At 36.5% G+C, this 24,253-nt stretch overlaps 1 protein-coding gene across 1 annotated transcript in view; it reads right to left on the bottom strand.

Annotated features, from left to right (window-relative positions):
* Positions 1-3,660: 3,660 nt before the first annotated feature.
* Positions 3,661-24,253, bottom strand: part of MDGA2 (MAM domain containing glycosylphosphatidylinositol anchor 2) — a 951,352-nt gene continuing 930,759 nt past the window's right edge. The window contains 2 exon segments of the mRNA XM_059659042.1: positions 3,661-7,266; positions 10,249-10,354. Of these exon segments, the coding sequence (XP_059515025.1) occupies positions 7,178-7,266; positions 10,249-10,354 (195 nt within the window). The 3' untranslated portion in view covers positions 3,661-7,177.

Here is a 24,253-nt window from a genome sequence, read left to right as displayed (position 1 = left end):
ATAAAAATAGTCCTTTCTGATCAACACTGTTTCTAATTTTGAAAATGAATTTGTTTTACATCATTTTGTTATGTGTAAGAATTCAATTTTGCTATCTAAAATATTACCCAGAACTACATAAGTATCTTATTATTTTTATTTTAATAGCATTTATTTTACAAGAATACTTTTTCTCTATCAAAAACTTTAGCAAAGGAAGGGAAGAAAAATAGAACTTTCCCTTGTTAATCATTGTTACAATTTTGGCGTATGTAAATCAAATTATTATACAACTTGAAAATATTTGCATGTTTAAATATACTTCATGTATAGTGAATGATAGGATCCCAATAAATATCTACTACAAACTCTAGAAAAGAGTTAAGTCTTTGAATTTAGCTACAGCTCATATGACCTCTCTATTGTAAAATTAAACATAATATTCTATGTAGTATTATACTCATATATAATGATGCCATATAACATAAAGCATGCAGAATTAGTCTTGTTTTCCTTAGTTTAACCATATAAGGACTGTTTGCAAAAACATTAACAACATTTTCCCTTTAATAAGAAATATAATTTTCTGTTAAGCTGGAAAGTTGGATTGCAAATGCTTAAACTGATGTTTCAATTGCATTGACTCCTCATTTTTTTTCAGTACATACGGTAGGAGGTATCTTCTGTCCATGAAATTTCATTGACGTTATAACTGAAAGGTGACATTGCTGCTTATTGCCTAGGTTCATTACATAAGTCTGTTCTAAATATAGCTCTAAATCATGGATTAATTTAGCAGTCATTAATTCAATAATCACTGTAGAATCTAGGTAAATTGAAAGTTCTTAAACTTGTAAAAGGTCATAGACCTTGCCATGTAGAAGGCTATAGTTTCATCTGGGAAGCACATAAGCAGACAACTAAAGAATACTTGCCCTGCTAGTGGTGTGGCTTAGTGTCTGAGCATTGACCAGTGAACCAAGAGGTCTCTGGCTTGATTCACCAAGAGACATGCCCAGGTTGCAGGCTCAATCCCCAGTAGAGGGCATGCAGGATGCAGCCAATGGATGATTCTCTCTCATCCATGTTTCTATCTCTCTATCCTTCTCCCTTGCTCTCTCTCTAAAATCATTTTTTTAAAAAAAAGCAACAACAATACTTTAAAGGAATATAAGTACTGCAGGAAATCAAATATTGGTAAAGTCTTTAATTTCACCATCAAACTAAACAGCTTATGGAGAATAAATAGTACTTTAACATGTACTTTAGGGAGCAGCTGAGCTGGCTTTTAAATATGGTAAATAGGTCTGTTAATGTTGATTGTATTTGCATTTTCACAATTTTGTGATATGTTTAGAGATATAATACTAAAGATCAAGAGAAAACTAAGCTAAATAGGCAGTAGAAAAACAATGCTAAGCAAGATAGTTTTCAGAATTCCATTTATACATTGTTTTACTCAAATCATTGTCAAGTAGTATTACTTGTTTCCCTCAGAAAACCCACATTTAGCCTAGTGCCCCCATGAAATATGTCATTAAAATTATCATCCTCAATAACATTGGAGTTCTTAACCTGCAGTCAATTATTTCACATATCATATAGAAGACCAGATATATTACATTAAGCCATAATTTTTAAAGCACACTTCATTTAGGAATATTATAGTGCCGACTTAATACAATCTTATAAATGATCCCTCACAAAGAATGTAAAAGTCAACAAATATCTTTAATGGGCTAATTGTGTTTCACTGCAGTGTTGAGTCTATAAAAGCTTTTTAATAGTGAGAGAAATGATGAATATTCATCTTAATTTGCAAATATAATTGCCATTTATGTATCTTTCTATTTTTATCTTAAGTTCTTATTGACAGCAGAAATTTCCCCCAAACACTAATAGAGTAGTTAACATAATTTTATTTATTGAAAGAAAATCCAAAGGAAAAAGAAAACATACAACTATCTGAAACTATTTAGCCAAAGGAAAAGTAAGTAAAATCTAAATTTTGAGATCTGAAATGTATCTAATATTCAATATAAATTTAACACAATGTATATCTGATTAAACTTATACATTTAAATATACTGATGAGACTCAAGAAATAAAAATATCCTGGAAATCCAGGACAACAATTAAGAGCCATAGGAAAACAAACTGAAACTAATGAACTAATCTCTAGTTCATAGAATTTGCCATCATTTCATTGAAAACTAAGAATACATTGTAGCTCAACTCATGGAAAATTAGTACAATTGAAATTAAATTCAATCACTTATAAATATTCCCTTGAGAAAACTATTTCATTTTCTACCCAGAGTTTAACCTCTGCCCTATACAAAATTTTGAATTCCAATTCTTTATTTTTAATATACTCAACGTGGGTTCAGGGTAGTGTAATCACCACTCATAATTTATTCAGTTTTATATTAATAATGTCAATTAAGTAGTCCATTTACAAATATATGGAATATTTATTTCTTCTTAACTTTCACTTCTGTTTCTAAGCAGACATAAACATATAAAGGATTGATTCTGAATTGACATATTTCACATTAAAATTTCAAGTCTTTAAGTCTTACATTTTCTATGTAATAACATACATATTTATTTATAAATATTATGTATACTCAGGAAAGAACTTTTTATATCAGATTTGAAAAAAGGTCTGATCAGCCTGTGGTAGCTTTTCTCCTAAGTTAAAGTAGAAAATGCCAGAGACATTGCTTTTTAAAAATAAGCACTAAGAAAACTAATTAAACTAGTTAGCTACAAAGGGAACATTGTAGGAAGAAAAATAGCTTGGGATTGAACCCTATGATTTTATTGTTTTCACAGAAAATGTAATAACTCCTCATTGACATCAACTACCCAGTTGCAAGAAGAGTATACCTTCTGCTTTGTTGAGACACAGACGAAGCAATTAGTAAGAAGTAGTCATCAACCAAGAAAAAAATGAAGTGAGAGTAAATTTTTTCCAGTTTACATGTCTCTTGAAAGGCCCTGATAGTCAAAAGGCACATTAAAAAAAAACCAAAACACAAAAAAATTTTTTGATAAAGAACATTCATTCAAAAGAATCTTTTGAAATCACTTACTAAAATCAGATTAGCCTGTCACCATCTTTCAAATCACTAAAAAAAAAAAAAAAAAAAAAAAAAACAGAGCAAGAAAAATACCACAGCCAGTTTCATACAATTTCAAGTACCGAACTAAATTAACTGTTCTCAAATTACACATTTTGACAAATAAGTTTATTATAGTCTTTAAAATAAAAATGCGTGTTTGGTGAAAAGTTAGTACAGTTGTCACTCATATTTTGTCATATTTTAAAATATGAAAGTAATGAATGAGATTATTTGTACTATCTATAACATGATATAAGTGACTAGCTGTTTTGTGATTCTGATTATCATACTTTATTGCCATGCAAAGTCAACTCTGTGATGTATATGAAGTACCATTAGTTTAGCCTATTTCATGGCATTGTCCAATACCGTGGATCTTTCAAGTCTTAAAGAAAATTTAATCACATGAAACTGAAAAAAACATTTTAAACCAGTGATACATAGCATATTATAATTCGTGATGGAACTAAAAAATATGTAGCAGGAAACATAAAAAAGTAGGACCATATATATATATATATATATATATATATATATATATATATATTCAGATTGTAAAGCACAAAATAAAAAATGTTATTTTTAAATAATGCACATTGAGTATTTAATATAAATTCCACAAAAATGGGGCCACTGTTACTAATGAAAAGTAATAATATTGGGCATGATTTGTGACTTCTGAAAACTTTTGTGACTTTTGATATCTAAATGTCATCAGTTTTTGGATGCAGTATAATTTTATATATCACTACATAGCAATGCTGCCAATAGAAATTCAAATAGGCCAACTGCAGAGATGTTAAAATGTGGAGAAGCAAGTGTCTTTGAAATGATGAAACCAAGTAATGCTCCTAATTAATCAAGGATCAATTATTGGCAGTAGGAGATTATGTAGTATAATCTTTCTCCTGGAAATTAAAATCTCCACTGCCTGATGCCTTCCTATAAAAGAAGAAAAGAGATTGACATCCATCACGCTTAACATATGTTATAAAAAAGAAAAGGGGGGATATTTTAGTGAGTTCAACTTATAATAAACACAAAAAATATTAGGAAAAGGAAGGCAGTTGGTAAACAGGTAAATTGTCGTATTATCACTAATATTAAAGAAGCGACTACTTAACACAATTTACATTTATTTCACTTATCCCAATTAAAAAATTCCTGCATTTTATCCGTTGACTTTCAATTAAAACAATGAAACATTTGATCTGGAGTGAAAAACATTGATTCTAATTCTGTTTATTGGTTTACATAAATGATCCAGAACCCACTTGAGATATATACTTTGTTACCATATCAATAAATATGATTGCTTTGCAATTCTGATTGCCCTTTGTTCTTGGCACTCATCAGCAATTTCTCAAAAATTTAATCAAAATTAATTTTGAAGTACCAGCCAGTTCTCATGAACTTCTGAAGCCTTGTGTATTTTTACAGTGTAAAGGTAATAATGTCTTAATACCTTATTAATGTTTAATAGTAGGATTGAAACTTTCAGTTACAGCTGTTTCTTTGTGTAGAGCTACTTTGAAGAAATGGAGACTTGCTTTCCTGAAAATGACATATGTATATCCAAATATTTTGAATATAGGTTTTTTTTAGTTTTTTGTAAAATCCTGACTCAAATCAAAATTTAAGAAAAGAAGGCAGCAATGAGTTAAGCCTCTGTTTAGATCTAAAACCATTTTATTGGTGTTACCAGCAATGAGAGTGCAGGAAATCAATAAAAAAGATGGTCTACTAATACGGGATAATGGAGAAAAGAAGATAGTTGCCACACAAAATGGAAGGCAAACTGAAGGAAAATTTAGTATACATTAAGCTAAGTGCCCCAAATATTGTTTATCTCTTTGGCATGACTGTAATTTTGAAAAAAACAACATAAAAAACAAACACAACAATATGCCTGATTTTTTCAAATAAGTCATGAAATTCATGTGTTTATCCATTTTAATTTAAAAGGTTTGGCTTGGCTCAATTCTATCACTACTTAGGATATTCAAACTAGTCCCCTCTTTAAGTATGAAAATACATGTTTAATTCCAAGTTCATATTTGTTTCATGTTTTACTTTCAAAGATTTGCCTTTTTTTTACGTGTATGACAAATGTGGGAGAGTGCATCAGGGAGTTCCTGTTAAAATTCCTTCCTGTAGACATTAAGGTACATGAAGCACTGAAGGTTTATCCCATGGTGACATAACAGATAAATTGTATAGCTATTCTCATTTTGGTGGTAAGTGAACACTGCTCAACAAACACACATACTGCTTTTCATACCTTACCTGGAAAGAGGCTTTATTGAACATAGTGTAAAGTTATCTTTTAAGGTGAATTATTGAATTTGCACAAACATTTCTATAGACTTAAAAAAAAATCAAGCTGTGTCATTTCCCCACTACATTTTGTTGTGCTTTTTATATTAATATTTGCAAATGTTATAATTTAATACTTATATCCCAATTACTTGCATAACCAGTTCTTTTTTAAATCCTGGGGTGTTGATAGAACATAATAATAATAATATTCTTCTTTAGACAAAAGTCTTAAATGAAGTTAAAAGCTGAGATAATTTAAGGAAAGAGATCTTCAAATTTTCATAACCAACAGGTTTAAGTGAAATTTACAATGCATTGGAAAACTGGCTGGTTAAAGGTATGATTTATCCTCAGGTAGCTCAAAATCATTTTTACAGGTTTTTGTTTTTTTTTCTGTAAAAGTGTTTTTAATCTTTGTAAAATAATAAAATAATATTTCACAATTTGCACAGAGTCTGACTTAAGGGCAGAGGCATGTTACCCTCAGAGTTTAGAATAAAGCCAGATTTTTCAGGCCCAGTTCCGCTGTAGAGTTTGTATGCACTGAAATCACAAACATTTTCTTGTTCCCTCTAAAGCTAGGGCCAATTTCACTTCGAATGGAGGTGAGAGTGAAAAATCACTCTTGAGCTGAGTATTATCTTAACCTTTTGCTCTGGTTGACCCATTCAATAACCTGGAAGAAAAAAAGTTGCTCCCTTGTCTGGTCTCAGTGGACGTTGCGTTCTCATGGACGATCAGCTGAGAGGCCGTGGCTGTCTGGCCAAACAAGTGTCTCCTCCGCGTCGGCTCCGCAGCAGCTCGGTCCTTTCTTCGTCAGAAGCGGCTTTGTTGTCTTGCCTGCAACTTGCACGTTTCGGCTCTGCAGTTTGTTTATAAAACAGTTTTACACAAACCACTCTTAGCAGTGCAAGCTTCTGAGCTGGAAATTATTCAGGCTTGTTTCATTGAAGGCACTTAGTTTCCATGGCAATTTATAAAAGATGGTGGTTTGGTTTCTTCACTGGAACAGATGACGGTTTGGGTGTTCAAGTGGCCGCGAGCAAACTCCGATAAGCCTGTGTGTTATGTAAGCCCAGGTTGACTATCCTGGATAGCAGTGCATGCAAAAAGAGACAGCACACAGTTATCTAGCTTAGCCATGGGAGGAAAACAAATACAAACTATAAAGGTAGGGTGGGGATAGGTGGGGAGGATGAATGTTTTAAATAATTCTGAGTTCAGGTTCTTTTCAAGGAAGGGTAACAACCAAAGGTAAAAGGGCCTACATTTATTGAATTCTCTACGTAAAAGCTTTTCCAAAGGAAAATAAATGCCAGCTCTTCACGTACCCTGTTTACAGTGAGGTTTTTGTTGGCAGGCCATTAGGTTTCCATGGTAACAAGCAAACTATTCATTTGAAACAAAACCATCCAAGACTTTGTGCTTTGACAAGAATTTCTATAGCTCTTTTTTTCCCCCCAGAGTTCAACCAGATGACCAGATGACACTGTGATCGTTTTAGCCACAAAAGCACCTGAAGGTCTCTTCTCTATTCAGGTCAAGACTATCTTGTATACGCAGTTTGGAATAACTTATACTTCCATGACATCTTTTTATCCCCAGTGCTTAAAAAATTTGTTTTTATTATTTTATTTTTGAGTCAGTAGTCAGTGGAGGAATCTTTGGTAGTTTGTTTTTTCAATGTCCATTTACAAAGACTCTTCATGCCAGTGCCTGGTGAATCTTTTATAGCCTCTGCCAGGATAAGGTCACCTTCGAGGACTCAGGATAGAGATGAGGACAATAACTGGAAAAAGCCATATATGTACTAAAATTCCAACAGCACCATCAACGGAATCTAAAGACAAGGAAAACAAATGCCAAGAAACAACCAAACAAAAAATAAGTATTCCATGCAACAACCAACTCCACTTTGGTAAACTAATGAAACATTTTTTGTATATGAAAACAATTTTGGAAAACTTTTTTTTTTCTTTTCAGTTTTATTTATCAGCTTCATTTCCAAGACAAGTGAAAGGACTATCATTTTAATATGTGGTTAGGCACTTGCTAAACATATTTGCAGATTTAAATTGATATAAAATGCTATAAAAACTGTTCAGAAGATACTTGTGTAGGTTTGTGGCAGCACTCAGCCTGAGTTCTGCTAGCCACATGAAAGCATGCACACATAGAAAATTCTCAGGAAACCTAATCGTCAGTCCCCCCCCCTGCCCCCCCCCGCCCCGACACACACACAAGCTTTCAGAAATGTTTAAGCTTAAAGACTGAGAGAAAAACTACACTTGATGAAAACTAGGAAGGAATTGTTATGGGTATTGAAATTAGCTACTGCAAATAGTGAATTATATATATTCAGATCAGTCCAACATTTATAAATTAGTTAAATAATTATCTCTTTAGTGTAATTTTTAGAAGCACTATGAAGTCCATTCTAACTAAAATATATCTTCCAGCACTCTGCCTTGAGATTCCTTCTACAATTGGTATTTCACCTAACGCCTCAAGTTCAGGTCATATCTCTTAGGACATATACCCTACCTAGGGATGCTAACGCAGGTAAACCCCATAATTCATTAACCTGGCTTAAGTTACAACATGGCTCTCACCTGGGGGAGAACTGAGTTTTGAAAATAAGAGACACACAATCTCAGCTTTTGACAGTGTGGATGGGACACAGTATCATTTACTGCCCTAGAAGGATTGGCAGTCTGAGCAGTTAGGAAGAGGCTTTTGATTGCCAAACTGGTTTGTACTTAGAAATTAACATTACTTTAATATTCATTGAACACTCTTCATCCAAATGAATTTAATAAATGATGAATAGTACAAATTAACAAAATACTTCCTCACACCAAATAGAATATATTTTGTTTAATTAGGGTTATGTGCTGCCTCTGATTAACAGAGGCTAAAATAATTAACGTTAATACTTATAGATGTATTTTATCTAAGACAGCCCCACATTCTCTGGATTTAGTATTTTAAGGAAACATTCTATTGGGTAATAATAAAGTTCCTGTAAGTTTTCGTTATCATTTCACTGTATCTACTTTTACTTCTGCTTTCTTATTTCAGAAGTAAATTATGTTCTCTTGCTTTCATCATTTGGAAAGTTTAATTCACCTTATTGAATTTAGTCTATAATATTTTTCAGTGATTAAGTTATCAAATATAAATTTTCTTTGTAAGATAGTAACTATCTTTGGTTAATATGTTACTGTCACTGATTCATATTATAAAATCCAGAGGAAATCCCAGTTCCTCTGAGGAGAAAGCATGCTTTTCTGTGCATTGACAAACCTATTTCATTTGAGCTATTAATTTTCTAAAGTGAAATTAGCCTGACACAGGGTGAAATTTACAAATGTGTTACTTGAAATGAAATGCTAAGTGTAATGATAAGAAGGTAAATCTATGAGCAAAATGGCTCATTGTTATATACAATTTTAGCTTCTGTCTTTTTACAATGATTAAAGATGTAATCAATTCAGTTCATATGAGAGAGCAATCACTGGGTAGCTGTACAAATACGACTTTCAACAACTAGTCTGATATAATTTCTTACTAATTATACTCAATTAACAAAGACTCAGATTTGCTCTAGACTTAATACAAAATTGACTTTCATGCGCTTTTTGTATGTGAATAATTGATGAATTTATTTTTATAAATTTAGTTGCATTTATACCTGTTTATGTGATCACAAAAGTAAGGATTCCAGATGGTCCTATGAAAATCTTTCAATTGGAAAAATTTTTAATAGGAATGATTTGAGGTTTCTCAACTTCAAATGAACAACATGAAGATGAAGTTTTCAAGAAGCAGCTCAATACACACTCTGATGGTTTTTGCATTATTTATGCCTCTTTTCTATAAAAATTGATTTGTAGTGAAAAATAACATTTGAAGAGATCATCAAGCCATAATATTCAAACCAAAAAAAATGTGGAACCAAATTACCAAGCAATTGATTGTGGCGCAGGTAGAAGGAGATTAATTATACCAGAAAAAAATAAATAAATAGGGCTAGCCCTAGCCAGTTTGGCTCAGTGGATAGAGCATTGGCCTTTGGACTGAAGGGTCCCGGGTTTGGTTCTGCTTGGATGCATGTGCCCAGGTTGTGGGCTTGGTCCCCAGTGGGAGTTGTGCAGGAGCCAATCAGTGATTCTCATCATTGATGTTTCTATCTCTCTCGCCCTCTCACTTCCTCTCGGAAATCAATAATAATATATTTTATAAAATAGGGCTAATCCATTATTTAATATAGGGTGTCCCCCCAAAATATATATACACACTTTGAATAATTATAAAGGAAGTGCTTATTAAAATACATTTCATTTTCAAAATTGAGCTATCAGCTGTTAAAGTGTGTATACATTTTTTGGGAAAAACCTGTTAAGACTGTTTAAAATATTAAACCTGTTAAAATGTTTAACAAACGTAAAACCTAAGAAATATTTTCACAAACTGGACGATTAAAAAGCACTATGTCTGTACAAATATATGCTGAGTATATAGATTAATTAAATATTTTAAGAAAAGTTGAAAACCTCTGAAATTAATAATATCAACCAAAATATTTTAAAATCCCAATTAAAAATCATAAACCTAAATCAAAATTATATTTTTTCTTAGGCTAAACAAGAATACAGCCAAATTTAATACTTTGCCTTTAAGTTATCCTCAAAATGTTAGCTTCTTAAATATAAGAAATTCTAAATAAACAAACTAAAAATAAATTTTTAAATTAGAATATATTAATTTGATAGTATTTACATTAACATCTCATCAAACCAATTAAAAAAGAGACACTTACTCTTAGTCGTTAGGTCTTGTTTTGCACATTCTCCTTCTGCAATTGATACATCATCAATGGCAATGTCACCTTCTATGCCAGGACCTCGAATACCTTCAAAAATGAGCTACAAATATGAATGAAACAAACCTAAATGTAGAGCTTTAATTTCTATTGAGAAATTTATGAGCAAAACCTAAAATTGTCAACATTCCAAACATCTTTTACACTCAATAGTCTTCAAAATTCTTACTTACAAAAACCAAAATATCTTAATAAAAACCATAATGGGATATGCCTTGCAGAGTATAAGTTTTTTTTTTGTTGTTTTTTTTTTTACAGCAAAATCTCTGCATTGGTTTTAAAACAATGCTACACTTAGTTGAATGATATAATAAAACACCTACTATAACCCCTATTACTTTTCATTTTCTGGGGTAAGGAAAAATTTTGTTTGAGCAGTATTTCTCTGAAAAAGATTCCTTCCAAATTTCTCTTAACACATAACACCAGTTTTTTTTTTTTTTTAGAAATGTTTCAAGAATGAATCTGTTCTGGGTTCTCTACAACAGTATTATATTTTTTGAAGCCCAGAGCAAGGGTTTATCATATCTAGGAGCCGACCTTTGAATTTCCAGAATCTAGAACAGTGGCTTGCACTGAGGCTTACTACGAGTGTTGAAAGAATAAGGAGTAAAATAACCTTCCTTTATTGTTAAATTCTGGATACAATGTCAATATAAGGAAAATCAGCAAATTATTATAGCAATTATTTTATTTACAGAAACAACTCAGAATTTTCTCTGTAACCTATTAATTATTTTTTGTTTCCAGTTAAACCTTTTAATCTGTTTGATACTAAAAGGCAACCTATGTATTTGGTGACTATATTCCCAGAAAAAATTTCTACATGTCAAAATAAAATGTCTGTTTTGGTCTTTCCAGAGAATAATTAGCTTAATAAAGAGCAATTTTTTAACATCAAGCTGATGTGTGCATTTTAATACAATTTCTAGCCTTATTTCATTGCAACAATTTAGGGTGAAAGTCTATTTAAATGAATACCAAAATTTTTGTTTTAGTATTTTATTTTGGGGGGTATTTTAATATGGCTGCTTAAAGGCAAATTTGTGGTGATTTTCAGAGAATTTAGGCATTATTTGAGAAGCAACCTTTATAATTTCATTGATTGAACTAATTGTAGGCAACTTTAGTATGGAGTCCCTGTCCCCACTTAGACATCATCCATAAAAATAAGAATAATCTTTTTAACTTGAAGGAGAAAAATCTTGAGAAGTTTTAACTCATATTTAATTTCTATAGAGAGGTTTTCCTGCTCACTAATGTTGAGGCATGTCAATAAAGAGTGCCCAAAGCCATTTCTTCGGAGAACATCCAAAACGTCCTGTATCACTGAAGCCATCAAACACTGCAGGCCCAATGGGGGGGAGGGGAGGGATAAGCACACAGTTATAATACCTTAATCAATAAGAGAAAAACAAAACAAAACAAGACAACACAAAACAACAACCCTGCAGGCCAGAGCTAAGCTCTTCTGAACCCAGCTGGCAGTATACAGATGCTCATCCCCAGCATTGTCAAAGAAGCATGCTTGGCTGTCTGGAAATAATGGCTCGCATATGACTTGGGGTGGCGTTTTGGAAGGTATCTGGGAAGAGGCCAAACAACCCTCACATGACTGTTTAAATCACAAGTGAGAATTAAAGAAAATCCCCAAGGTCAGCACCCGGGAACGGGGCGGCCACCGAGAGGCGCTGCCCAGGGTGGGGGTGGTGGGGCGCCCCTCCCGCTGTTGCTGCCTGGGAGGAGGGAAAGCGCTGCAGCTGGCAAGCCCCCACTGTGGGAACACGGGATGGTGTGGCCCACAGACAGCTCTGGGCTTTTGGAGAGTAGGAGGCTGAAATCCTGCCCAAGGATATCCAGCGAGTGCGGGCGTCCTGCCAATGAGTCAGCGGTCCGTGTCCGCCTGATGGAGTCATTCCGGGCCGGCTTTCCTGGGGATCTCACGTGCACAATTGGAACCCTTGGCTGCCCTGATGGCAGTGGGCGCCCCAACCCCGCAGAAACGGTTGGGATTGTTTACAGCCTGCTGTCTCTGCTTCCCCGCCCCGTCCCTGTGAAGACCTTACAGGTGAGCTGACGCCCGGAGTCCGCGGGCTCCGTGTGCCAGGCAGCATGAGAGGAAGAGCTGGGGCAGGTTTGGGTCCTCTTTGCCACCCATCCTGACCTAAGAAGGATCCTGGCAGACGATGGCTTTGAGGGACAGCCGTCCGGAAAGACTCCCCCTGTCTGGCTAACTGAGTTCCCCTATGATGATGAGGTGAAGGGCGGCGGCTGAGCCGGTGGAGTTGGCCCAAGAGTTCCGCAAGTTTGCCCAGAATAGTCCTCGGGAGGCTTTCCCTGCCTGTCCCCAGCCGCTGAGGGTCTCAAGCTTGAAGCCCGAGACAAGAAACCCGAAACCAAGTAGCTCTAGGAAGGCATATGGATCCTAGAAATCGCCTTATCTGTAATTGAGTGTCCGTGTAAATAAAATCCTACATAGAGTCACCAAATAAAAAAATAAATAAATACCCATAGTATAAACATTCAAGAACACTGAATATGGAAAAGAAGTAATTTTAATGACTGCACAATATTCCACCTTATAAATATTTATTTAACCAGTACCTATTGTAATTGCTAAACATTAAACTTATTTTTTAGCAATTCTGAACAAATTCAGAATTGTTAAAATTGAGGTGAATAAATTCCAAAACATTTTTATACATGCTTATTTAGACCACATGGGTATTTAAAGTCATTAAAAACTGCCCCTATAGCACTCTATCTGTGAGAAGGCATCACTTTTGCAAACCATGTATTTTTAAATATATTTGTATTGATTTCAGAGAGGAAAGGAGTGGGAGAGAGAGGTAGAAACATCAATGATGAGAGAGAATCATTGATTGGCTGCTTCCTGCACGCCCCTTACTGGGGATGGAGCCAGCAACCCAGGCATGTGCCCTTGACCGGGAATCAAATCTGGACCCTCCAGTCTACAGGCCTACACTGTATCCACTGAGCCAAACCAGCCAGGTAACCATGTGTTTTTAAATCTTTTGGAGTGATGCCATTGATCTGGTAGAGAATCAATGTTAGAATAAATCAGTGGTTATTCTCATCCCCTTTATAGTTTTAGTTATGGGATGCTGAGTTTTCTCTCCTGAAAATAACAGCATAAATGGAATGTTATCTTGGAGAAAGTCAAAGCTTAGATTCATGTTGATATGAGTCTTATTTCATAAAAGCAAGCACTTCCATTTGGCCATAAGACTAATACTTTATTGAATGTGAGTAAAGTGATGTCATCACAGATTTTTCTTTTATGTGAGTATTTTAAGGGATTGAACTGAATCAAGTGTAGATTTCTGACTTACACTCAAATTTTAATTCTGGAAGGAACAGGAATGCATTATTCAGGAAAATTTTGTATGGTAAAGAGGAAAATTCTTTCCACCAAGACTTTTCATTTTAAAAGACTGAGAGGGAAAAGGGGAGTGAACACTGCCCACAGAGTAAAATTCAGGGTTTACAACGTAGTCGTGGCAAAGATAAAGGGACATGCTTTGTGCGTGAAGTGAGATGCTGGTGAAAAGGATAGTAAGGGTAGGTTAGAAAGTTCTGCACCTGCTCACATAGATTTAAAACACAAGCTGAAGTCAGAATTCTTTACGGGAAGGGATGCTCGAGAAACAGGTTTGGGAGTACATAGATTCTCCATCTTAGCTAGGCAGAGGTGAATAGATAGTGAAATTCACCACAGTGTTTCTTATTTAAAGTACATAATTATTTTCAATAAGTTCTTGTTACCTGGAGATAAGAGTCAAGATAAAATAACAGGGTTATCCATAGACACAGACAGTGGATGGTGAAGGCTTGGGTGGGAGGAGGCAATGGGATATATATAATACTTTCACCAATAAAGATTTATACAAAAATAATGAGGTTATTTTAAAACTAAAAACTAAAATATATAAGTCATCAAAATCATTCCTGTACTTTCAAAACTGCTTTCCCTGGAATGACCCTGTGATTGCTCACAGCACTTCAAAACTTCCCTTACTGACTTTAAAATGTTAAACACTTTGGAGCAGGGAAGACACATCCACAAAAACAGAGAAAAAAAATCAGGCAAACTTATCTTTGTCTCCTTAAATATTATTCTCCTGACATTTTATATTAAATGAAAATCCCTTAATAGCATGTATTAAATCATCTTTATAGAGCTTTAGCAGTGAAATCTGAAAAATGCACATTCACTTTGATTCTCAGTTACCAAATCTGTAAAGTAGAAAACATTAAAAACTCATCTGCCCACTTCACAGAATGTTATTGGAGAACTTAATTTCAAAACTTAAAATGAAAAGCTAAATACTCCTACTTTCCCTACTAATTTCCTTTCCCTTTGTCTCTCTGTGCAGTTTCATCCAAACACAAGATGGGAACTACTAGTCAGTTTATGCTACCGATCACGTCCCAAAACAGAGTGGGTGTGAAGGAAGCTGCCACCCTTTTCTTATCGTCAGATTGAGAGGGAGTGCTGGGAAACCTTTGAAGGCAAATATCAGTTGATTGATTGATGTAATTTAATATGTGTGCTACCTGCCTGCTGGCAATATGTTGATTCTAAGTGTGTAGTTGGCTGAAAAGCAAACATACAAATCAGCAGAAGTCAAAGTGTCATGTGTCAGGAGGACTGCCTATGTCTAGAACATTCTCTCATATGAATACTTCATACTTTGGTGATCCTGAATGAATTGTTGCAGTAATAAAAGTTGGCTTATTTGAAAATTTATCATTTCATTTATCTGCACAACTATGGGTAATATAGTTTGTCACTCTATAGAGTCAGTTGATTACTTTCTATATAAGCATGGTGTGTGTTTCATTTCTTGTGTGGAAATAAGTCATGGAATTAGTAGTAGCTGTTACTAGAATAATAAAAATAATTTCTGACAATCAAACTCTTGGTTCAGTTATAATCAGTGTTTTTAATATTTATTTGTAATCTTGTGATGATGGGAAATTTCATTCAGTCAGTCAGAGAAATACTGTAGTCTGCCTCAGGGTCCTATTTGAATAGGAAGGAAAAGGTCTTGAGCAATATGTTTGTTTTCTGTCAATTTCCACGGCAGCTTTGCTATTGAGAAGCTATAGATTGTGTTTCACTTGTCTTGATTCTTACAAAGAAATTTTTATTGCATTGTTTTGCTTATGCTCTGAACCCCAACTACAATTATACCTTTGAATTATTATAATAACACTAGAGGCCCAGTGCACAAAATTCATGCATGGGGCAGGGGGTCCCTCGGCCTGGCCTGCACCCTCTCATAATCTGGGACCCCTTGGGGGATAACTGGCAGTCAGACATCCCTCTTGCAGTCCAGGACCACTAACTCCTAACTGCTTGCCTTCCTGTCTTCCTGATCACCTCTAATCACTCTGCCTGCCTGCCTCATCACCCCTAACCACTCGCCTGCCTGCCTCATCACCCCTAACCACTCGCCTGTCTGCCTGATCACCCCTAACCCCTTTGCCTGCCTGCCTGATCAACCCTAACTGCTTACCTGCCTGCCTGATCGACCCTAACCACCTCTGCCTCACCCCCACCACCGTGGCTTAGTCCAGAAAGATGTCCGGAATGACATCTAGAAGGTTGTTTGGCTTTCCAGTCTAATTAGCATATTATGCTTTTATTATTATAGATTTAGCAGGTTCTAATAAACTCGTAAGAGGCTTGTAGACTAAGTAACCCTTTACGGTTACTTTTTAAAGAAACATTGTCTTGACTATAAGGTAGATAACAGAAATAAAATGCATAGATATTAAATTTAAGTATGCATCATCACCAAACTTTTAAGAGTTTATAAAAATAAATCCTTACCTTTTCTCAAACATAAAAATAAGAAACTCTAGCAATTAATTATAATATGATGTATCTCATCTTGGCAGAAATGACATGTATGAAATGGAAATAATATAAAATGCTCTCTAATTGAATAGATAAGATTATGTAATATTTTTATGAAGTACCATTATGATTCTGACTACTACTATATTACAGAGATAAAACTGTTAGGTCTGATCAAGCAACTGAATTGATACCTCTCCTCCAGGAACTGGCTTTTCAGGCCATTTCACTATGGACATTCCCTTTGCTGAGACCACATTTCACTTGCAGCGACATATTCCATTATCTCCCCTCTGGGTATGCACAAAGAAGTCTCCCCCAGAAAAAGCCCTCCAAAAGTCCTTTAAAAGCCACTGACTCTCATTACTGGGTGCTGGAGCCATCCAGGCTTAACCACCTGGTGTGTGGATGATCAAATAAATTCGTAATCCCTCACCATTCTGGCCTTGTGCGTTCCTCCTTCGACGACCTAACATTTGGTGTCGAAACTGGGGAGGGTTCCACGAGAATGGGGAGCCATTGCCTTGGCTTCAGTCACCCTGAGTTTGCTTCTCGGAGAGCAATAGGCAGTGGCAGCTTGTCCTGGGCTTACCTCCGAATCCTACTCAGGTGGCTCAATTGTAGGCCTCGATCAGGCCACCCTCCCTTACAGGGTTCCCCCCCCCCCCCGCCCCCTCCAGCCAAGGAGGACACCAGACCGAGAATCTCTCCTTCTCCATTGCTGACCTTCCATCCCACACCGGCCAATCTTCCCTAGGTGAGTGACGTTCCACAATTCCCCTCGTCTTGAGTCTTCTGCCCACTCTCTCTCACTGACTTTTCAGAAGTCTCTGGTCTCAAAAGTCCTGCACTAGGCCAGAAGACTCCTCAGGCGTTTGGCTTTGGGTCCTTTTGGATTGGGGACTCCCAGTTCAGAGGGTCATCTCTCCTTTCTCATGGTAATTTTTTAGCAGCAGGGACGCCTGCCCTAAACAGTCACCTTTGGATTTGTGGTCTATCACTCACCCTTCCTCTCTCATGGGCCATGCCACACTCCCTCTGCACACTCACAGGGAAATCATGTCCAATCATCTCACTTTATTCTGTAACATTGTTTGGACACAACATAAACTAGATAATAAGTCTCAATAGCCTGAAAACAGTACTTTCAATTTTAACACACTGAGCAATTTAGATAATTGCTGTCACTGCAATGGAAAATGATCAGAGATTCTCAACGCCCAGTCCCAATCCTCTCTCTCAGTCCTGCTCTACCATTCATATCTTTCTCCTTCACACAAAACATCTTACCCCTAACACTTCCTGATTCTGAATCTACTTTTGACCCAGCAGACCACTGACCTCCACCCCCTTAATCATCCCTTCCCTCATCTGTAGTAGATTCCCGAAACCCAGACCCTCTTAACCAGCAACCACCTTCTCCCAAGTCCCTGAGAGCCCAAATCCTGAGAATGTAACCTCCAAAACAGCCTTTCCCATCTAACATTCATTCTCAGGCCACCCAAAGACCACCCTCCTCAACAGCCTCTTCTATTCCTGCGGCCATTTACCCCTGAGGGAGGCAGCAGGAATTGAGGGTATTGTGGTTAATTATGACAAACTTAATGAAGTCACTCAAGGCCCTGACGAAAACCCAGCTCTCCTCCTCTCCCACCTCATAGAGAGAGGCCTTACAGAAAATGGCCACTGTAGACCCTACCTCCCCAGAGCACCCATTTATATCCCAAACAGCCCCCGACACACACCATAAACTTCGAAAAATAAACAGAGGTTCACAAACCCCTCAAAAAGACCTCATTAACCTGGCCTTTAAGGTCTTCGATAATAGAGACAAGAAGACCCAAATCCAAAAACAAAAGTGAGATCAGGCCAAGGCTGAGGCCCAGAGGAGGCCTTCCAGCTCCCAGCCACCGCTCTCACGAACCCCAAATGCAGTTCTGGTCCTCCAACCGCAGGTAAGTCAGGGGCTAAGCCTCCTCCAGGCCCATGCTTCAAATGCAACAAGGAAGGACACTGGGCCAAGTCCTGCCCAAACCGAGACCCTCGCCTGGGCCCTGCCCAAGGTGTGGAAGGGAAAGGCCACTGGAAATCAGACTGTAGTCTGGCTGCTCCAGGTCGGATCTCAGTCAGTCCAGCATGGCTGCCCTCTGGATCCGGTTTGGAGCTCCCAGACCTCCTGGGACTGGCCACCGAAGAAGCTGCCCAGGCCCCGACAGGGCCCCCCAGACTGACATCACCAGGACAGAGCCTCGGGTAATGACTGTGGCGACTGGTAAGCCGATCTCCTTTTTAATTGACACTGGGGCCACTTATTCTGCCCTCTCCAAATTCGCTGGGACCCTTGTCCTCTCCTCAGTCTCTATTATGGGGGTTGATGGATTAGTTTCACAGGCATTAGCCACCTCACCTCTGTACTGCATCTTACTAAATTCCCCCATTTACTCTTTTCTCATTCTACCTCGGTGTCTGGCCAGGGCCACCATGCATCCCCTCATAAAGCCCAGTTGTCCCAAACCACAGTCACCTACCTCAGTTTCACTCTCTCACCCCACGAGGCTGAGCCACTCTTGGACTGTAAACACCTTATCTTCTTATCTCCTCCATGACTGTCCCCTCCTCTGAACAAGAATGGTCTCTTTTCTTGGGCTTGCCAACTTTTATCTTCTCCCACTGAGCAAAGGGAACACTCACTGAGCCTTTAGACCCCAAGGCCAGCCTTCTCCCCGCTTTAATGCTCTGAAAACTGCTCTGACCTCAGCGCCTTGTCACCTCTCCCCACCCCACCTTTCCAAAAGAACAACTTTCTTTACCTCACAGGCTTATTTAACAGTCCGGCTATTATCAGAAGCTGAGCTCATTATCTCCCAAACCTTAGCAAGTTATCTCTAAGGAAAAATCTGGCAGTGTTGAATCCAAGTGGCTGGAGGCCTGGGAACAGGCTGCTGGGTCTGCTCCCTCCTCCCCCTTCCTTTTCTCCAGCCTCATATGCCTATACATTATTTTCCAAAGTCTTTGGTAACTTAGAGGCTTTGGAGCATTGCTGGGTTAAATGATAAACATCTAAATATTTTAAAATAGCATACAATACTGAAACATTGATTGCTAGCATGTTTTAATTTGTCTGCTCTTAGTTTTTTATTACAGACGGTCTCCTGGACTTTGTTGAAGGTATATTTTCTTCAAAGTAAGACTGCATTTGAAGCGTGTTCATAAATGTTAATCTACGAAATGCTGGCTGTTTACTTTCTGGTAATCTTTGGAAAATTAAGGTTTCTAAGAGTGAAGTATTCTAATACATTTTAAAGAAAAAAGAAAGAAAAGGTCTGTACAAGTTGCTGAAGGTATGACAGAAAGAAAGAATATTAGAGTAGAAATACTTAATGGAAGGTCTGAGGCATGGTTATGCATTTTTGGAGGACATACAAAGAAGGTTTGAAGGCTAATTCGAAAGTGTGAAATCTGTGAAGGTTGCATATGTGATGAGAAGGAAAAGAGAAATGTTGAAAGAAATAAATTCTAAAGTTAACTATTTAAAGTTTAAACAAAGGCCAGACCACTAGCTAATTTATAGCCTGCTTGTAACTAAAAAGCCCTTACCTCCCCCTGACAAGGACAGAAAGGGAGGGGGAGAGGGGAAAAGAAAGAGAGAAAAAAGGGAGGGGAGGACAAGGGCCATTTTACTCTGAGCAAGAAAGCCTGAGGTTTCAGTCTCCAAGCCTGGCAGGATAAGGTTGCTGGACACTTCTTCAGCTCAATCAGTATAAGCAGCAGCAGAATTTTAAGACAGAAGTGTATATAATGCCTCAGACCCACACCTAGCCTGCTCTTCAGCTTGGCTGGGTGGTGGGGGAGAGGGGTGACATCTGTACTTCATGGGTCAAATGTATAAGTTTGCTTACTTTGCTTTTTCAATAAAGAATAATACTTGAATTACTTGATAAGTTCTCTTTTCACAATATAATCAAGGTCTCATATAAACTCATTCATATGAGAAGCCAATATTTTATGAACAACTGGTTCTAGTAAAGTCCAAAGTAAATTTGCATATATATGCAAATGATTAGTAGTCAAAAGAATGCTGTTCTTAAAGTAAATTTAAATTTAAAAGGAAGAAATTTTAAAATTTCTTCCACTACTATTTACAGAGTAAACTAAAAGCTATTATTCAAGCATTAAGTCTCACCATTAATGAGATACCATAACTAAAAGAAAGTTACTTTTACTTGAGATGTATGCACTGCATTACTGGCCAGCATGTCTCTCTCCTACCTGTTTTTCTGGAAGGCAACCAACTTGGGTGCTCTGTTTGAAGGAAAATAAAAGTCTTTAATCTAGCAGTATTAAGGTGTAAAAGTAAAACAGCAAGGATTAAGGTTCAGTAAAAATAAGAAGTTAAGCCAGTGAATGGGAGATTATAATCTCAGGAAATTTAAAGTACTAAATTAGGCTGGAAATAGATTCTACTCTTTCCCATATTGTTAACAAATCAGAAAAATCAGGCCAGAGAAAAACCCTTTAATAGCAAGGGACAAAACTAGAAAAATAAAAAATTTCTCCGCCAGGGTAACAAATCCTCCCCTAGCAAATAACCAGTCAGGCAACTAAGACCCCTAACCTTTTCCTCCCTAAAGATAACATCTAGGTCTCAGTTTTATTCCATCTCCTCACTGGGTGCTGGAGCCATCCAGGCTCGACCACCTGGTGTGCAGATGATCAAATAAATTCATAATCCCTCACCATTCTGGCCTTGTGCATTCCTCCTTTGGTGACCTAACAAAAACCATGTACCTTTCCTCTTCTATAATTCCAAAAGCATTTTATTTAATTGCCATGAAGAAGGAAGTAACAACATCTAGATACTTGGGGAGCAAATGTTGAAGTTTAGTTCTCCTAAAACAGGGTTCAGATTATGGAAACCTCATACACAATAAGGTTGATACTTAAAATGATTCCCTCATTGAAATGACAGGCTTAACATTTTAATGTTTTCACTGTATGTCTATGCAATTCAGCAAACTCGGTATGCAAGAAATACTGCATAATCAGAAAGCTAACACTTTTTTTGTAAATTCAAGTGGAAATTTGGAAAGTATATATGTGAATTTATGTATTAGAATTATACCACACAAAATAGTTTTGATTCGTGGCCTGACAGTTTCTTACATACATATAATGCTTTAAAACATACACATAGCTATCGATGTCAATACAGAGACGGAGATATAGATGATGCTGTCATAGCTTATATTCAAATGTGATTTCTCAGTAAGAGAAGAAGAGCTACACGCAGCACTAATGAGTGAAAGCAGAGGGGGAGTCCAATAATACAATGCACCTCTGATAATCTGATTCAGCCTTAACGGTGCCTTCTGCAAATGTTCACAAGGTCATTTCCTCCTGAGGAGAGATAATGACTTCTGGTCAATGTTGCTAAAGCAAATACAAAGTCTAAAATGCAGTTTGAAAACTGGCAGAATACATTATTAATTAAATGTAAATTAACATTAATACCTTTTCCTTTCTGTTTTTAACTGTGTCAGCAAGTAATCGAACTAGCCTCAATCATTACAAAGGAGATTTGAAGAAAGGCAACATTGTAAATCAAATGGGTAGCCTCAGCTCCTTTCCTGGGGAAGCTCTGCAGATACGGAAGTAACTAACTTCCGAAGATTATGCCAGTCCAACTTGCTAGATAAATGTCAACTAGTTCTCAAAGTTTCTAATCTGAAATAGTATCATGAGAGTTTAGTTGTTGGTAAAGACAAAGAAATAGATGGCACTGTGAACTGCAATGGGAAAATGTTTTCAGTGGTTGTGTCTGTTCATATCATTGCCATGGAATTTGGCATAGAATGCCAGATATGTATCTACATGAGTTTGTGATGTCTACTTAGGAGGACAATATTTTCCAGATTAATGCTATGTTTAGTTAGATAAATATAAAGGCAGCATGATGTAATAGGAGTCTTATATTCTTTTTAAAATCCTTAATGTTAATTATTAGTGTGGTTTAAGACAAATGGTCTCAAGCCTATTTCCAAATCTTGAAATTAGGATATAAGAATAGATCTCCAGCATTACTTTCACTTATAAGTAAGAAAATGAAAGGACAGTATTTTATGTTTCACAGTATCTCTAGAAAACATTTGGAATATATTTTGAAATGAGTAAGGTACTAAAATAATGGTTAAATATTTTCCTCAGTGTATGTGACATCTAAGACTAATACTATATTAATTTTACTCTTATTGGAAAATTTGCCCTACTTATTCCCAATCCAGCAAAGTATATTTTCATTGCACACATTGGTCATGTTAAATTAATTCTAGAAAAAGAGTCACAAAAGAAATTTCACTATGACAAAACATCTATTTGCCCTGAAATGGACTGCAGAAAAATTTTATTTTCAGGTAAGCAAACTAATTGGACACACTCAAAGGACTTTGTAAGTGGTTATTTTTTTACAGGGTTTATGGACCAAACTAATTTAAAGGCATGCAATTCCAAGCAAATAAAATAAGACAAGTGTTAGTGAATCAGAGGCTCAAAGTCAACTATCTGTCATTTAGAATTCTAAGAGGCGGGAGACATCCTTTCCACTTGAATTAAAGACATCTTAGTATGCCACAAGGCATTTGGGTAATTTTAAAACTTCTCAAAACATAATTTATATGGTGATATATTCTATACAATTGTTACCGTGCTTTCCTGGTAGGCATTACATATTAAAACAAGCATTTTTTGAAAAAGCTTGATAAGTTATAAAGAATTTTTGAGTAAAAATACTATGTCTAAAAATGTTCAAAGCAATAAACCCCAAAATGAAACAAAAACAAACAACAAGAACAGGATGATGTCTTTGCACTTCATGTTTCCTTCAACAATCAAGGTTTATAAAATAAAAGAAAGTCCTTAGCCGATGGACCTAGGACTATACTAGGAAATGAAAGAACATCGACATTTAAAAAATGACTTTATATATCTTTACTTCCACTGGTAATTTGAATAGCTTAGAAATACATTGGTTCAAAATCTTTACTTTTTAATTTTCTTCCAGCCAAGATAGAGTACCAGGAGGCAGATGTATCCTCCCACCTGAAACCACCAAATAACTGAACAGGATTTATAAAATGATGATGCTCAGGACACTAAACATCAGGTAATGAAGAACAGTGATTCCTGAGAGATGGAAATAAAACAGCCTCACCACTGCACTATACAGAATTTGTAGGCCACGGTGCAAGAGAACAAACCGGGTAGAAAATCTGAGTTGAGAAGATGGAACTCAGAGTCCAAGCAGTCTATGGCACCTGGAGTGTGCAGGTGGAATACCAGCAAAGAAAGTGTTGCACAGAAAGAGGGATCTGCAGAGCGGCTCCCTCACATATTCAGAGAAGTATTGATCAGGACATTCATCTTGAAAACAACCGGAGGGATGCATTTAAGGTAACAGTACCAGCTCACACAGGACTTGGAAAACTACATAATCCATGGGACATTGTCTAGAGTACTCAGAAGACTTCACTCATTTTGAAAAATTATTAGCCCTATAACCAAACACTGCTCTGGTCTCACCTAAGAAATCTTTTTTATTTGTTTTCTTTTGTTTTAATCACAGTTTACAGCCCATATTATTTTGTATATCATAGTGGTTAAACAATCATATACTTTACAAAGTATTACCCTGACATTTCCAGTCCCCACCTGACACCATACATAGTCATACATCATTATTGACTATATTTTCTATGCTGTATTTTACCTCCCTATGTCTATTCTATAACTTCTAATATGTGATTCGTAATCCCTTCACCTTTTTATTTGGTCCCCCAACACCCTACCCCACTTTATTTCTATCAGCGTGTTTTGTTAGTTTATGCATATTGTTCTTTAGATTCCACATATGAGTGAAATCATATGGTATTTGTCTTTCTCGACTGACTTATTTCATTTAGTACTAGAGGCCCGGTGCATGAAATTCGTGCCTGGGGGGTTGCGGGTCCCTCAGCCCAGCCTGCACCCTCTCCAATCCAAGACCCCTCAGGTGATGTCTGA

Source organism: Myotis daubentonii, chromosome 1, assembly GCF_963259705.1.
Source record: "Myotis daubentonii chromosome 1, mMyoDau2.1, whole genome shotgun sequence".
NCBI classification, from domain to species: domain Eukaryota; kingdom Metazoa; phylum Chordata; class Mammalia; order Chiroptera; family Vespertilionidae; genus Myotis; species Myotis daubentonii.
The sequence above is the reverse complement of the archived record's forward strand: the minus strand, read 5'-3'. Positions and strand labels throughout refer to the sequence as shown.